The 18,227-nt window shown below is 35.4% G+C and overlaps 1 protein-coding gene across 1 annotated transcript in view; it reads left to right on the top strand.

Moving 5' to 3' along the window:
- LOC149779943 (leucine-rich repeat and coiled-coil domain-containing protein 1-like) overlaps positions 1-18,227 on the top strand; it is a 476,629-nt gene that overhangs the window by 275,402 nt on the left and 183,000 nt on the right. The window contains exons 16-17 of the mRNA XM_089936640.1: positions 10,039-10,123; positions 14,845-14,958. Coding sequence (XP_089792766.1) covers positions 10,039-10,123; positions 14,845-14,958 — 199 coding nt within the window. The remainder of the gene's footprint in view (positions 1-10,038; positions 10,124-14,844; positions 14,959-18,227) is intronic.

Genomic DNA, 18,227 nt, shown 5'->3' on the forward strand with positions numbered 1-18,227 from the left:
ATTTATTTGGAATTATCCTTCCATCCAGATTAATGGCAAATATAAAAAGGGATTACACAGAGCTTTGAGCCCAAAGGAAATGTATGATGTCATCATCTTGATAGTGGGAGTCTTAATGCATTTTGAATTGTCTTTGCTCTGTATGGTGCTATTCTGGAAGGCTTGGCTGACAAGTCAAAGAAATTAATGGAACCAACCTTCCAGGAAGTACATGCATATTGAAAATGATAAATTTTCCAGACTTTCTTATTGACCAAGGTGTCAATATTATTTTTGTAATGATATTCTCCAGGCATCAGTCTTAGGTCTTGCAAATTATTCCAAAAGATTTCAACATTTTCTTTATGGTTTTTTTCTTCTTCAGTTTTTCCATCTGCATTGGTTTTTATTGCTCAGCATGTTACTTGGATTCACTTCTATATTGCATGAAGAAATTACAGATTGCATGATGTAAATAAATATATATGAGCCTGTTCACTGGAAAACCGACTTTATGACATAAAATTTTTATACCTACTTTTTTACTTCGTCAAAAAAACAACTTTATGACATAAAATTTTTATACCTACTATTTTACTTCATCAAAAAATGACTTTATGACATAAAAATTTTATACCTACTTTTTTGCCTTTGCTGATAGAGTAATATTTGAAATTATAATAATATACATTTTATGAATAAAATATTAATAATGTAAATAAATAGATAATATTTTTGACTACTTCTCATTTGATAGAAAAGATAATTAAAGATTGACATAATACAATTTACCTTAATGTGTTAACTAAAAGCGACTATTGAAAAAAATATGCAAACATCTTGTTATCAAGGAACTTGAAATATTTTGCACTACATTACAAAGTTACTTCAGTTTCCTATAGTTAAAATATAATTTGAAATTACATCTTTTCTGCTTCTTATAATTTTACTAATTAAACCTTCCAATTATTTTTATGATTCAGTGGACTTTTATAAACTTTCATTGCACAAAAAGCTTGACTATAATATCAAAGATAAACATCAAACATCCTTTTAAATTATGATTATCCTCAGCACAAGGGTCATGGAAAGTGTATGATTCACACAATATGCAATAGATGAGACCTTGAGTAGGTAGATTGAAAACTGAAATCACCAGTTTATTCAATATCAGTGTATGTGTTGCTAGTTGAACTGACAGACAGGTGAAATGAGGAAAAGACACCTTATTATACAAAATGTATATTCATCAACTATTATATGATTATTAACAGTATATATTTATATATATTTTTGGCATTCCTTAGATCTCATCCTCCACTGCATAAGATCAGTTGCAGTAATCTCTTCGAGAAGCATGCATTTTCTATCAGGCAGAATCACCAGTACTACTGAATGACAACTGTCAAAGCCCACTAACTGACATGCACTGTCTATCAGGCAGAATTGCCAGTACTACTAAATGACAACTGTCAAAGACCACTAACTGACAGGCACTGTCTATCAGGCAGAATTGCCAGTACTACTGAATGACAACTGTCAAAGCCCAATAACTGACAGGCACTGTCTATCAGGCAGAATCACCAGTACTACTGAATGACAACTGTCAAAGCCCACTAACTGACAGGCACTGTCTATCAGGCAGAATCACCAGTACTACTGAATGACAACTGTCAAAGCCCAATAACTGACAGGCACTGTCTATCAGGCAGAATCACCAGTACTACTGAATAACAACTGTCAAAGCCCACTATCTGACAGACACTGTCTATCAGGCAGAATTGCCAGTACTACTGAATGACAACTGTCAAAAGCCCAATAACTGACAGGCACTGTCTGTTAGGCAGAATTGCCAGTACTACTGAATGACAACTGTCAAAGCCCACTATCTGACAGGCAGTCTCTATCAGGCAGAATCGCCAGTACTACTGAATGACAACTGTCAAAAGCCCAATAACTGACAAGCACTGTCTGTTGGGCAGAATTGCCAGTACTACTGAATGACAACTATCAAAGCCCAATAACTGACAGGCACTGTCTGTTAGGCAGAATCGCCAGTACTACTGAATGACAACTGTCAAAGCCCAATAACTGACAGGCACTGTCTATCAGGCAGAATCACTAGTATGGCAGAATGGCATATTTTTCAAGGCAGAATAGCCAACATATACTAGAGGCAGAATTGCCAGTACTACTAAATAACAAAATTGTCCAAGCCAAATAGCTGACATGCACAATCTCCCAGGTAGGCTTGCCATTATGACTGACATAAACTGTTTAGGCAAAATTGCCGCAGTATTAAGGCTTAACTTGTTATGTCTGTCAGTTTAGTAGATTGAGGATTTTAAGCCCAAACGATGCTGTATGATAGGAAATAACTGGATTAGTATGCAGCAGAGAGCCCCAAGGAATGGACTTGCATTGAAGAAAACATAGGATCAGTGTTCATATTTGAACAACTTAATTTTGATTGGATGCAGTGGCTTGCCACCTCATCCAGTGAAATTCACAGACCCGAGGCACAGAAATATTTGCTCAATATGCCAAGGTGTAGATAGGGTTATTGGAAACTTGGCTAGTGAAGATGCCACAGAATCTGCACGATCACATCGTCAGAATCTAAACAGTCACATCCACAGAATCTGCATGATCACATCCACAGAATCTGCATAATGACATCAACAGAATCTGCGTGATCACATCCACAGAATCTGAATGATCACATCCACAGAATCTGCATAATGACATCCATAAAATCTGCATGATCACATCCACAGAATCTGAATGATCACATCCACAGAATCTGCATAATGACATCCATAAAATATGCATGATCACATCCACAGAATCTGCTTAATGACATCCACAGAATCTGCATATTGACATCCATAAAATCTGCATGATCACATCCACAGAATCTGCATGATCACATCCACAGAATCTGTATAATGACATCCACAGATTCTGCATGATCACATCCACAGAATCTGCATGACATCCACAGAAGCTGCATGATGACATCCATAAAATCTGCATGATCACATCCACAGAATCTGTATGACATCCACAGAATCTGCATAATGACATCCACAGAATCTGCATGATCACATCCACAGATTCTGCATGGTCACATCCATAGATTATGCATGATCACATCCACAGATTCTGCATGATCACATCCACAGAATCTGCATAATGACAGCCATAAAATCTGCATGATCACAGCTAAGAGGAGTACACTGTAAACTCACCATACACTTAACAAAATTTGTAGATCTACACATGGCCTGATGCGAGCATAGAATTTCAGCATCCAAGCCTAGTACATGTAGGAGCACATGTAACCCTCCATAAACATTAATGTAGAAAGTAAATTGATACCATCTGCAGTAAATAACGAATAAGAAGGCCTAAGACAACCCACATTGCTAAAGAACTCTAGATAAATGTGTTACATATATTAGATTTAATTTATATTTGATTTAAGTTGTATTTGATTGTTTGTAGGTTTTGGAATCTTTTTATTTTCTTTAAATGTCAATATAATGTAGTTTTGTTTACAAGGAATTTGATATTTTCCAGAAAATTCAGTTTGACCTGAATGTTTCTATAAATACCTAATATTTTTGGCTTAGTTCCTGGCCTTGATTGAGGGTCAAGTGAACAATTTTTTTCTAAAAGTAAAATGATTGGTTCTTGTCAAGAACATACAGGATCTATATGACTTTCACATGCAAACAGAATCATGTCATCCTCTTTTTCGCAATTTGGCATTTCTTAAATTGCAAAATACTTAGTATTACTAGTGATGTTTAGAGAGAGAGATCTCAGAGTCCGGGCTTTTAAACACTTGATGTGAAGTTTTTTTCTTCTGTTGTGACCAGCTGTGAAGTTTTGAGTTTTTAAGTTATATGTTAATTTTTCTTCAGATTATTTGGACTCTAGAAGATTAATTCATTTCTCTGGAAATATTATTATAATCATACAGCACTCTTGAACAAGGACATTTCTTGACAAATTTATTTGTATTTACAAAACCGGAGGATAAATTATTGTGTTTGTACAAGGAACTGTAGATGTCAACACAGTACAGGCTACAGCATATGTCATTGCCTTCCATCTTGGATTCTTCGTCAGGACTCAAACTTGGAATCATTAGAACATTTCAATATTAGGACTTCAAAAATTTTGTTCATGGATTATTCTTGTATTACTTTTGGATCTGATTCTGGAAACCTTAAGTTCTCATATTTTTTCATTTTTACAGTATTCTTCCAGGGAAATAAATTATTTGTTATATTTTTCAAAGCTTGTTATTTTCACTCTTTCTTGTGTTAATGTTTATTCAAGCTTAAACACGTAACAATTGTTTATAGTCCTCATGGGACAAGGACAGTTATCCACTGGGAAAAGACTAATCTGCATCCCATATTGGTATGGATCAGACTTTGATACCCTCAGAATTTAAGTACCACTTGACTTATCTCCAGCAATGATGAAGTCATGGATGCTCAAGTCCAGTCACAGATACTGCAAGTACTCCATATCTATGGTTGATCTAACAGTAAATTTGCCACAGCGTAATAAAGCTAATGAAGATGAGGCATTCAGTATGCCATCATCCAAGAGACCAAAAAATGCATTTTTAGGTACAGTTGACATGCGCACCAGTATATCGAAGGTGTATAAGTAAACTTGTGCTTGGATCATTTATTTGAGATTGTTGACATGCCTACATACTATTGGAAAATTATTGGGCCATGATTCTTGGAACCAACTGCCTTGGAAAAAAACACACCACTGAAACCAAGAGTTGGAGTTGCATCAGCGAAGACTTCAAACTATAGTGCAATGGTAACATTAGAGACAGGGAATAACAAAATTCTATTCCATTGAACCAAAAAGGAACTCCACATCTTTAGATTCAATCTACACACATTAGCCAATTTCACAAGATGATTAAATCAGTGACAGTTATTGACAAAGTCAAGGGATATGTCACTTGACATGCAAAATGAAATGGCCCAAAAAGACTCAGCATTCTCTCTTTGTGTGTGATTGCTGTAAAGTTCCCAAGTTTTCTTTATCATGAGGAGCAATTGTTCTTTTCCTAAGAATAATATTCTTTTCCGTCCTTGTCTATCCATTGTAGTCTGTCTATATACTGACATGCCTTGCCGTATTAGATTATTTGCTGTCTGTGGATTTCTATTGCACAGCACTGTATCTTGAACAAAACTGTGGCAGTGCTGGCATGCAATTTTTTTATAAACAGGATATTTTTGTAGCTTCTAATTCGTTCTGTTCCAATCTCCTTTAATGGTACTGCAGTAAATGGTTACTCTGCATGCAGATTCTTTTTGGTACTCATAAAAGGCAGGACTTCCTATGGTTGCTTTGCATGCAGATTCTTTATGGTACTCATAAAAGGCAGGACTTCCTATGGTTGCTTTGCATGCAGATTCTTTATGGTACTCATAAAAGGCAGGACTTCCAATGGTTGCTTTGCATGCAGATTCTTTATGGTACTCATAAAAGACAAGACTTCCTATGATTGCTTTGCATGCAGATTCTTTTATGGTACTCATAAAAGGCAGGACTTCCTATGGTTGTTTGATATGATTCCAATTCTTGCATTCTTTGTAGTGATGAAACCCAATATGAACTTGCTGATAGTCAAATTTCTGGAAAGTTTATGGTTGCTGACATGGATCATAGATGAATATTGACTGTGAAACTTCCACGCTAAATTCTAAACCCTACTGACCTTACAGGATGGATATTTGGTCTTTGAATTCACGAAGCATTATTAATAATGATAAGTTTATGTATTATACCTGCAATGGTCTCCTTCCGCAATTGTGGGTAGATGGTGTCAGCATCCTGCAACAAAAGAAATAGTTATGCATTTGTAGAAAAAACTAGGACATACATAGAAATGGTGATTGTAACATCGCCCTCTTAGTAAGAGGGGTGGTTAATTGGATTTGGCTGGTGTTATCTAGGGAATGGCCTCCCTCAATTTTTTAGCCCAGTCAGAGTGGATAGATAGAATATCAACAGAGAACTCAGTAAGACTATTAGGAAGAAATAATGCAATATGAGCCCCCTTAGACAAGAAAATTTAATCAATAACAATTAATAGCAGCAACTCCAATTCAATCTAAGTTATGTCAACAGAATTTAATAGCAGTATCTAATTTGGATTTATTTCATCATAATAATGAGTGGTGAAAAGAGCACAATGTCCATGACTGATTGCATCACCTTCCTCTCATGACCCTTGTATCATGTCTTCCTATTCTGAATGCTTCATCTATTCCTGGACCTCCTAGTCCTTTATTCTGAATACATCATCTATTTCCAGACTTATGACTTCCATCTTTGGACTGTCCTGTCTCTTCCAGAAAGCTGTTTCCTTCAAGGACAAAATTACCCCATAATCTCTATATGTGCCACTTTCTACACCTACATAAAATCCCTCACTTGCGTTACTCAGAAGTGTACTAGCTATCCACACTGCAAAAATTCTGAACTAATCTGATATAACATCTCCCCTGCTTCACAGCAATCGGCCATAATTAACACATTAGCGGTATATCTAACGTTACCGTATCTCTTTACCTACACTACCACATGCTCGATTACTATTGCATAAAACTCACAAAATTCTAGCTCACAGCAAGCCCTAACTTACAAGATCTCTAAAACATTATAAAATCAGATATAACATGCAATTATCATTAACTCACGATAATCAGTATCGTCCTACAGACAAAGAAATTATTTCATATAACCCTATGAAATCCTACACATATGAAAACTTGCAATCATCAGTTCTATCAATGAATTAGTAACTGTAAAATTAAAGAGATAAATTGCATAACAACTCTAGCATCAACAGATTTCCATAAAATTGAATAAACAATATATAATATGGATCCTAGTCATGTCAAACACATTTGCACAAAACAAATCAAAAATAGAAAATTACTTGAAATATTAAAATTGCATACCTTAATGCTGTTCTCTCTCAGAAATTGTGCATCCTAGCACTAAAACCTGTCTTTCTTACAAGACAGCCACCTGGTCCCCTTTTCTTGTTTAACAAGGAAAGCACTATTTCTTTTTAGGCTTCCATGGAGCCAAACTTCTCCTCTCTCACGATTTGGACTAAAGAATTTTGACCTAGGTCATCACTTTCAATTCATATTGCTTCCAAAGTGTACGCCTCAATTTAGTCTGACCAATGGTAAGCAGCAGTCGCTGAATTATCCTAAGATTTCTTTCATCAGATATTGGACAGCTTAGAATCTCTGAACTACGTTGCATATCAATTTCCCTTTGAAAACATTAATTTCACATGGGTTCCTAACAAACGGGTATGGTTGGTAGCTCAAATGTTTACTTTCTCAGGATAGCGTTGCTATGCCCTGATCAAATCTCAATGAGTCATAGAAGTTAGCCTTTAAAGTTTAACACTGATGGGGTGGGGAAATAAAGAAGAAAGGTTGAAGTGACCTTTCACAAAGACCTTTCTGACTTAAATGTGATAAAATTTTAATGCTCAATGCATTCAACTTTAAGGTTAAATTCAACACTTTACAGTGATGTTGGTTCTGGATTCGTTAACCAAAATGGCTGTTTGTGAGAGTGTGCAACTATCATTCAGTACCAACATTTAACTTGGCTTGCATTTGGATCACTGATCCTTAAAAGAGGGGGCACAGCTTCCAATAATATGGTATCCTTTTACTGTACATAGTGTTCTTGGTGTTGCTGAATTTATATAAATATATATACATTCGATTTGATTGACAACATAGTCTCTAGGTGGGTAGAGGTGCAATATAAAATTTTGTCCATTTTTTTAAATATATTGTTCACAAATCAGACCATGCTTACATTCTTGGCTTATTATCTGCCAGCCATATGACTGTACAGACAGTAGTTCCAGAGTAATCCCCAAAAAGCATTGTAAATTCAAAATGACACAAATTAAATCCAGCAAGACTGAAATTAAGTGTAATTCCATTACTAAGGTCAAGTCATGTTTTTTATATATTTTTAGCTCAACTGCTTATAGACCAGAAGATATTATGGGATAATCCATTGTCTGTCACTTTGGGATAATCCATTGTCTGTCATTATGGGATAATCCATTGTCTGTCATCCATCTGATTGTTAGCATAAGTTTGTTATCTCCTCCTTAATTTCTTAGAGGATTGCCATGAAGCTGCACACACATATTCATCCATCAGCGACATGGTCCTAAATGAAAATGGTGTCATGTAGACATCCAATTTGATCACCACAATGGCCATCTTGAAAATAGTATTATTGCTTTGAATGGATAGTCATATCAACATTGGATTTTCACAGAAAAGACTTCTAATGCTCTCTGGGTGGTCCTAAATGAAAATAGGATTATTGCTATGAATGGATAGTCAATGGATAGTCAAATCAACATTGGATTTTCACAGAAAAGACTTCTAATGCTATCTACTTGGTCCTAAATGAAAATGGTACTGATCTGATGTCCAGTATGGCCACTACAGTGGCCGGCTTGAAAATCTTATCATTTCTCCAGAACAAAACGTAATGTTTCCATCAGTTTTTCACCAGAAGACTTCTTATAATGTCTACTTGGTTCTACTTGAAAATGGTGCTTTTCTGGTGCCCACTTTTGTCCCTACAATTTCAAAATTTTTATCAGTAGTTTGGCTTCTGAACAAATGTACTTTTTATGACAGAAATGTTATGTGTTTTAAGGGAATTAAAAAGAAAACAAATGCATTTTTGCTCTAATATCTATTGTCAGTTATGACACTGAAATTCAGACTCTTCTACATATTGTAAACTTTTCTGTCCTGGAGGGGTTGGGGCCATGATAAGAGTGACAATGTATTTTGACTTCATATGCTGGCATGAAAATTTATCTGCAGCCTCAGAGCCTGGAAACAACATTAACCAGTTTAGTAAAGTGATATGCAGCAGGAAATGATCAATTGTGATCTGCCTCAAATTTTGCAAATAGAGTCTATGCAAGTTCTACTTTATTCACTTTTGAATGAATCCTAAACAAGGCCTTCAGAATGAGTGTCTTACAGAAGAATCATTGTTTTTGTTCATTGGTGTCTGCATATGTCTGGTGATATCATGTCAATGGTGTCTGCATATGTCTGGTGATATCATGTCAATGGTGTTTGCATGTGTCTGGTGATATCATTTCAATTGTGTCTGCATATGTCTGGTAATATCATTTTATCCACTTTGTACAAAACAGACTCAGGGCATTTGCTATTTGCCTACACACACCTAAACTCTAATTTGCAAACATTGCTGAACTTCTTGAAATATTCTTAGCTACTGTTTTTTTATTAGTGATATCAGGCACATGTTGCATCATTTTAATATTAATTGACCAAAAATAGTTTGAAGCTTTCCTTAAATATCCCTCTTTAAAAAGTTAAAATATCTAAGTGTTTCTGTGCTGCCAAAAAATATTTGTTATATGCATTTCTTTTTTATCTCACCTGTGCCAGAGTTGGCCAGTTTTTAATCAAAGATTCAAAGCTATCATGGGCTATCTTCGATCCTTTCACAATTTATAACACCTTGAAATGCATTCTACCTTTGGCTTTAAAATCCTAAAATTACAACTATAGGGTAATGAATACAAGTTCATTGTGTACACATCACTGCCTTTGTTTAATAATATTCCTCATCCGATTACACAGCAGACATCATCAGACTAGTGGAATAGTTCCCAGTCCCAAGTAGACTGGTTCTGGCTGGTTTCTATAATGTGTGGATATAACATGTAAAAATTCAGATGTATGGGTTCTTCTTTCAGTATAAAAAAAGTCTTTTGATTTTCAAAGGCAGCAGATTTAAAATATAAAATAGTATATGCAGTATACTGCCTTTTTGTACTACCACCAGTAGAATCACATGTATGAGAATGTAGCAAAATGGGAATGACAACATGGTTCTTATGATGAGATGGTCACATTATGGAGTTGGTTGGTTTACTGTATTTTCAACATGTCTTTGCAGGGTTGATGAACTGAGCAAGAGATATTCAGAACTGGAAGATGAGTTTAGGATGGCTCTGCAGATTGAGGCAAATAGATTTAAGGAGGTAAGATTCTTTCATAGTCTACAGGACCATAATATGCCTATGTAAGGAGGTAAGATTCTTTGATAGTGTACAGGACCATAATATACCTACGTAAGGAGGTAAGATTCTTTGATAGTCTACAGGACCATAATATACCTATGTAAGGAGGTAAGATTCTTTGATTGTCTACAGGACCATAATATACCTATGTAAAGAGGTAAGATTCTTTGATAGTGTACAGGACCATAATATACCTACGTAAGGAGGTAAGATTCTTTGATAGTGTACAGGACCATAATATACCTACGTAAGGAGGTAAGATTCTTTGATAGTGTACAGGACCATAATATACCTATGTAAGGAGGTAAGATTCTTTGATAGTCTACAGGACCATAATATACCTACATAAGGAGCATATTATGATGTCCATCCACCTGTTCTGTACAAAAACTCAATTTGTCCACCATCTACAGTTTCCGGACATTTTGGATGTTTGCCCTTGGGCTAAGAAAGAACCCTATTGAGTAAGTGGGAAAATGTAAATGGTTATGGTCACCTTAAAAGAAGAAAAATGGTTTCTTTCACATTAACTCAAATTTTATTTATCATTTACAATTATGCATCTATGGAGATGATTTGCACTTTGGGTAAGAAATAATTCTACCAATTTTGGGGTCAAAAGGTCAGGGTTACTGACTGGAAGGAAACAAATGGTTTATGTACAATAACTCAATTCTCCACTAGCTATAGTTACCAGAGTCAGTGGATGACCCATGCTTTGGGTAATCAATAACCCTTTCAATGTCAAATGCCTCAAGCCCAAGGTCATCATGACCAAGAATAAAAATGTTTTCAGCACAATAACATTGCTTCTACATAATGTACATTATGGATGGCTTACACTTTAGGGTAGAAATAAGCTTATCATTTTTGGCATCGGTGTAATTTTCACTGTAGGGATGACTGTCACTTTGGGTATTTTTGGTATCAGTTTTAGGGTCAAAAGATCAAAGATCAAACTTGAATTTAGTGAAAAAGTAAAACATGGCTTCTGTACATAAAATTAACTTATCAACAATATACTTTCACCAAAGTTTTGGATTACATACACCTTAGGTTGGAAAGGAACCTACTGATTTGGAGGTCAAAAGGTCATGTCTTACGGTCACTGACTGAAAAAAGAAAATTTGTTTTTTGATTATATGGTTAGTACTAGAGTAAGTTCACTTACCTAACTTTGGATGACTTGCACTTAGGGTTTTAATGAATGGTAGATCCAGAAATATTGAGAAGGGGGCTTAAACAACTAAACAAAAGGTCTGTGGGATGAAACCCACAGAGGTTCCAGAAGCTCCTGCATTTTCATCTTTTCCAGGGCATATTTTTAACTGACTATAAAGAAAACTTATTGCAGGAAATATACCACTTTTTAACAGTTATTTTTAGAGAGAAGGGGCTTACATATAGGTTGAGCCCCACCCTTGGAAATACCCCTAAAGCCTAAATATTCTGGGGTCTAAATTCAGCTATCATGGTCATTGTATGTCTAAGAAAATAATGGTTCTGCACCGTTAAGTTTAAATTAACAACCAGATATTGGTTGGTGATATTTAGAATTAACCATGCCCAATACAGCGGACATAAAGGACTATTAGACATGTAGCTGGTGTACAATAAACTGTTGACAGTACTCTTAATACAGTAGTCCTCTATTAGACATGAAGCTGGTGTACATTAAACTGTTGACAGTACTCTTAATACAGTAGTCCTAAATTAGATGTGTAGCTGGTGTACATTAAACTGTTGACAGTACTCTTAATACAGTAGTCCTCTATTAGATGTGTAGCTGGTGTACAGTAAACTGTTGACAGTACTCTTAATACAGTAGTCCTCTATTAGACAATATAGCTGGTTTGCATTAAACTGTTGACAGTACTCTTCATACAATAGTCCTCTATTAGATGTGTAGCTGGTGTACATTAAACTGTGGACTATTGTTAGTACAGTAGTCCTCTATTAGACGTGTAGCTGGTGTACATTAAACTGTTGACAGTACTCTTAATACAGTAGTCCTGTATTAGACGTGTAGCTGGTGTACATTAAACTGTTGACAGTACTCTTAATACAGTAGTCCTCTATTGGAAGTGAAGCTGGTGTACATTAAACTGTTGACAGTACTCTTAATACAGTAGTCCTCTATTAGACAATATAGCTGGTTTGCATTAAACTGTTGACAGTACTCTTCATACAGTAGTCCTCTATTAGATGTGTAGCTGGTGTACATTAAACTGTTGACTACTGTTAATACAGTAGTCCTCTATTAGATGTGTAGCTGGTGTACATTAAACTGTTGACAGTACTCTTAATACAGTAGTCCTCTATTAGACATGAAGCTGGTGTACATTAAACTGTTCACAGTACTCTTAATACAGTAGTCCTCAATTAGATGTGTAGCTGGTGTACATTAAACTGTTGACAGTACTCTTAATACAGTAGTCCTCTATTAGATGTGTAGCTGGTGTACAGTAAACTGTTGACAGTACTCTTAATACAGTAGTCCTCTATTAGACAATATAGCTGGTTTGCATTAAACTGTTGACAGTACTCTTCATACAATAGTCCTCTATTAGATGTGTAGCTGGTGTACATTAAACTGTGGACTACTGTTAGTACAGTAGTCCTCTATTAGACGTGTAGCTGGTGTACATTAAACTGTTGACAGTACTCTTAATACAGTAGTCCTGTATTAGACGTGTAGCTGGTGTACATTAAACTGTTGACAGTACTCTTAATACAGTAGTCCTCTATTAGAAGTGAAGCTGGTGTACATTAAACTGTTGACAGTACTCTTAATACAGTAGTCCTCTATTAGACAATATAGCTGGTTTGCATTAAACTGTTGACAGTACTCTTCATACAGTAGTCCTCTATTAGATGTGTAGCTGGTGTACATTAAACTGTTGACTACTGTTAATACAGTAGTCCTCTATTAGATGTGTAGCTGGTGTACATTAAACTGTTGACAGTACTCTTAATACAGTAGTCCTCTATTAGACATGAAGCTGGTGTACATTAAACTGTTGACAGTACTCTTAATACAGTAGTCCTCTATTAGATGTGTAGCTTGTGTACATTAAACTGTTGATTTTACTCTTCATACAGCAGTACTCTATTAGCTGCGTAGCTGGTGTACAGTAAACTGTTGACAGTACTCTTAATACAGTAGTCCTCTATTAGACAGTCTAGCTGGTTTGCATTAAACTGTTGACAGTACTCTTCATACAGTAGTACTCTATTAGATGTGTAGCTGGTGTACAGTAAACTGTTGACAGTACTCTTAATACAGTAGTCCTCTATTAGACAGTATAGCTGGTGTACATTAAACTGTAGACAGTACTCTTAATACAGTAGTCCTCTATTAAACGTGTAGCTGGTGTACATTAAACTGTTGACAGTACTCTTAATACAGTAGTCCTCTATTAGACCTTTAGCTGGTGTACATTAAACTGTTGACAGTACTCTTAATACAGTAATGCTGTATTAGACGTGTAGCTGGTGTACATTAAACTGTTGACAGTACTCTTAATACAGTAAGACTTTGATAGCTTGGAACACATAAATTGATTCAGATTACTAGCTCAGTGATGTTAAACATAGATTACCTCTCGGGTTGCCTAAGTGGTTAGTGCATCTGTGGATGCAGGAGGTGGCAGGTTTGAAATCCAGCCAACTTGTACCAAAGACATAAAAATGGTACTTGCAGGTGCCTCACTTGGCACTCAGCATTAAGAAGTTAGTGTTAGGACTGGTCAGCCTGGTGTCAGGATAATGTGACTGGGTGGGACATGATGCTACATGTATGTTGCATGATGCTCCAGTGCTAGACATCACTATAAACTGCCACACTGTAGACATCATAGTGATATGACTGCAAAATTGTTAAAGCTATGTTAAAAGTCCAAATCACACACACACACACACACACACACACACACACACACACACACACACACACAGATTACAAAATAGACTGATATTTCAGTCAAATACAGAATATTAAATATTACATATATTTTTACCACTGTCAGTTTATTTTTAATAGGTTAGGTCCAGATAATTTTATCTCTGTCAGTTTATTTTTAATAGGTTAGATCTGGATAAATTTACCTCTGTCAGTTTATTTTTAATAGGTTAGGTCCAGATAATTTAACTCTGTCAGATATTTTTAATAGGTTAGGTCCGGATAATTTACCTCTGTCAGTTTAATTTTAATGGGTTAGGTCCAGACAATTTTACCTCTGTCAGTTTATTTTTAATAGGTTAGGTCCAGATAATTTACCTCTGTCAGTTTGTTTTTGATAGGTTAGGTCCAGATAAGGATGTTTATGTGGCTCACATTGATGTCAAGGTGAACTACCATATTTACTCACTTATAAGTTGTGTCAAACTGCAAACAACAAAGATCCTATCTGCCAAAGTATAAATCATCTGCAGTTCAGAGTCTATATTGTTTGTTTGCTGATTAGTCCTAATAAACTGCATAGACCCAGATCTACTGGAGGCACAATATGTGACAGCAGATCTGGGTCTGTGCAGTTTGCAGTTGGACTTGACTTATTAGCGAGTATAGATGGTATCGAACAAATTCAATACATTTTTAAAACTTTATCCTCAGGGGCTAATTAATCTTGTTTTTCCACTATGATTATTTATGCACATTCATATTTGAAATTGCTTTCCAGTTACAAGTTGCCTTTGAAACAGTCAGTGAAGAAAATGCCAGCAATAAGCAAGCACTACTTGTTGCACATCAGAAAGATGGTCAGTCTTCAGCCATGCTGTCAGAGCTTACTTCAGTAAGTAACCTAGCATAAAGCCTCTATTCTTAATGATCAGTGTTTGGTTTTATATTGCCTGACCCCACAGCCCAAAGGTTTTAGTAGTTGGTAGACGGGGTGGTTGGCTGCATGGTTTTAAAGCAATTTTAAATGTTCAGCATTGGTATTTGTATGCAAAAGGTACCCAAAAATCGGGAAAAAGTTCAGTACCATTAATTTTCATTGGCCACTTAGAGAACATCTATCAAACATTTTTTTTAACAATTGAGTGTTTTTTTCCTCTCACAAATTTTTGCTGTTATAAACATCATTATCATCATCATCCATGTCTTTTTTTCATGCTACAGTAAACGGAAAATTTCTCTGTTAATAAGTTGTGATTTTTTCATTTTAATTTTTTTTAAATTTTATAGGAAAAGATATGAGACAGGGTTTCATTGGCTCAGACAATTGGTCAGTTGAGTTATGATAACCTGACTAAATTATACGTCACTGTTCTTCATTTGATACACTTTCTTGACTCACTGGTCAGTTTTGTGTCCACAGTTATCTTTTGATAATATAGGTCAGGGGTTTCAAAATGATTTTATCACACCTGCTCTTAATGCCAAGTGGGTATAGGGTATAACCCTGTGCCCATTATCCATGCATGAAAAGTTGCTCATGACACAGGAGGCATTGTTTGATCTGATTTTGATCAGACTTTGAATACAGGTTTATATCGTCAAGATTTCAGACAATATTTTTATATATTAATGAGGTGAATCTTGCATTAGATCGGCTGAGCTTGTTTCAATGCTGGAGACTGTGTCTGATCTGATATCTTCAGGATTTTTAGTAATGTGAAGGATCTACACATGTTAATGAGGCTGTCTTGCATCTGATTGGCTTGACTACAGGATCTACACATGTTGATGAGGCTGTCTTGCATCTGATTGGCTTGGCCATATTACAGATCCAATTTTTATCAAACTTTGAACATAGGCTTATGGTGTCAAGTCATTACTGGAGTTACATAATGCATACAATCCACAGATAAATAAAATGATCTGCTATGTGACTAGCAGTTTTTTTTTTCTTTCTAGAGGCTGTATTCCTGTTTAGATTTGGATCAGACTTGGTAAATAGGTTCTTACCATCAAGATGTTCAATGTATTTTATTATCATCAAGCTGTATGCATTTTGATGAGGTGATCGTGCATATGATTGGCTGAACTTCATACCTCTATATACTACAGCAGCCATCTTGAAAATCTTATTAGAACTGCTACTCAAGAATGACTGGTCCACTTGACATGGTATTTTTGCTAAAAGACTTGTCATGATGCCTAGTTAGTCAGAAACTGTGCAAATGTGACATCTAGTATGGTTTCCATGGAAGCCATCTTGCAAATCTTTGTATCATTGCTCCTCCCAAATGGATGGTCATGTTGGCATGGGGTTTTCACTAATAGACTTCACATCAGGTCAAGTTAGTTCTAAATTAGCATGGTGCCTTTCAGACATATCATGGGACAGCAATTATGTCCACGACAACTTCAAAACCCTGAATGGATGGATGTATTGACATTCGACTTTTCACTAAAAGGTCTAGTTGGTCCTGAATTCAAATCATACATGTGATATAATGATAGTTAGCTTAGAACAGATCAGGAGATATGCAAAATTTGGTCAGATTTTTTACATCAAAGAGGGGGGAATTTTCTTTGACCCAATTTTAGCATGCAAATGGGGAAAATTACTACTGTTGAACAAATTTCCATGTTTTTAATATTTAAATAATTTTTATGCACTTTTGTTCTTTCCCATTAACTATTTGCCTTTCATACACTCTATATATGTAACACAATCAGTTTTAGCATTTTTTTTTAGGATTATTGCCTGGATTATATTGGTAGCAGTCCTCATCATTGTTGATTCTAATACTCAAAAGATCACGTACTGTCACTTGATCCGGGCTTTCTCAGTAGTTAGCCTGAATTTTCCTGCGAATGGAAAATGTCCTTTCAGTGTCTGCATTGGAATGTGACGATATCAATACAACTCTGCTGAAGTTTAAATCATTTCCACCCTTTTTGTAGATTTTACCAGAACTGTTCAAGATTGGTACTGTCAGGGCCTGGGTCAAAGTTTGGAAGTTCTTCTTTGGGAGCCAGAATCTAGTCCTGACTTCCATCATACAGTGCAGTTCTCTCACTCTTGGTTAACGTCATGAGCCTCTCATTCAGCTTCACCACTGCGATGCAAAATTCCAAAATATTAGAACCATGAAATTTACTTGCCATGGGTATACAGTAGATAAATTCAAACCCTGTACTATACCTTTAAGCTATCAAGAAAGATTACATGTGTATGCTTTCTTGTTGTTACTGGCAGATACTCAGTATGGATCATTGGAGATCAGACAAGCTCCCTAACTGGATTATTATTAGTGTATTATTCCCAAGCATCTAATGTTGTTTTAATGTCGGATGATTGTCTGCATGATGCATATTTTAAACAATGACACCCTGTGACTTATGTATAATTTGCAGACGCCTTTGTCATCATCAATATCATCACTATCACCGTCCATTAACAATAACAATCAAAAATCTAGAAAACAATTCTCACTTACTAGTATTATAGATGAAGACAAAGAACTGCATTCCAGGCATTACAAATAAATTCCAGTACTCTGTCCATATTATCATTATTATTATTACTATTACTATTAATATTAATATTATTGTTATTATTATTGTTATTTTTATTATTATTATTATTATTATTATTATTATTATATAATGATCATGATTTCTATGAAAAATTAAATAATTAACACTTTGTAATATGTACATGAATATTTCATGCAAAAATAAGTTTTGCTGATCTGTGTAATATTACAAGTTGGAATTCCAAAAAATCTTCTCATAGTAACAAACTAAGACTGTTAATATTTTTATTATCATTTGATTTGTCTATGAGAATGGCAAATTTTTCATTGTGGCACATGTCTGTGACTTTCTCATCCCGATCAGGACTCAGAGCTTGGATTATAATGTGTGTAATTTTCGTCATGAGAACTTTTCTGCACTTTCCAAGTCCAGGAACATTATTTTGACTACATCTCAAAAATGATCTGCTGCCAGAAACATTAAGAATATGTTTAGCTTTAATCCTGCTGGCAAAAAGTGTTTGGATACTTGTTGCTTGATCCACATTTGATGTACAACCCATGAACATGGATTTCAATGTTTGCATATATATTGCCATGGTTGATGTGCTTTTATGTGATGTCATTCTTA

This window comes from Sinohyriopsis cumingii, chromosome 16 (genome assembly GCF_028554795.1).
Source record: "Sinohyriopsis cumingii isolate HCF-2022 chromosome 16, ASM2855479v2, whole genome shotgun sequence".
In the NCBI taxonomy this organism is placed as follows: domain Eukaryota; kingdom Metazoa; phylum Mollusca; class Bivalvia; order Unionida; family Unionidae; genus Sinohyriopsis; species Sinohyriopsis cumingii.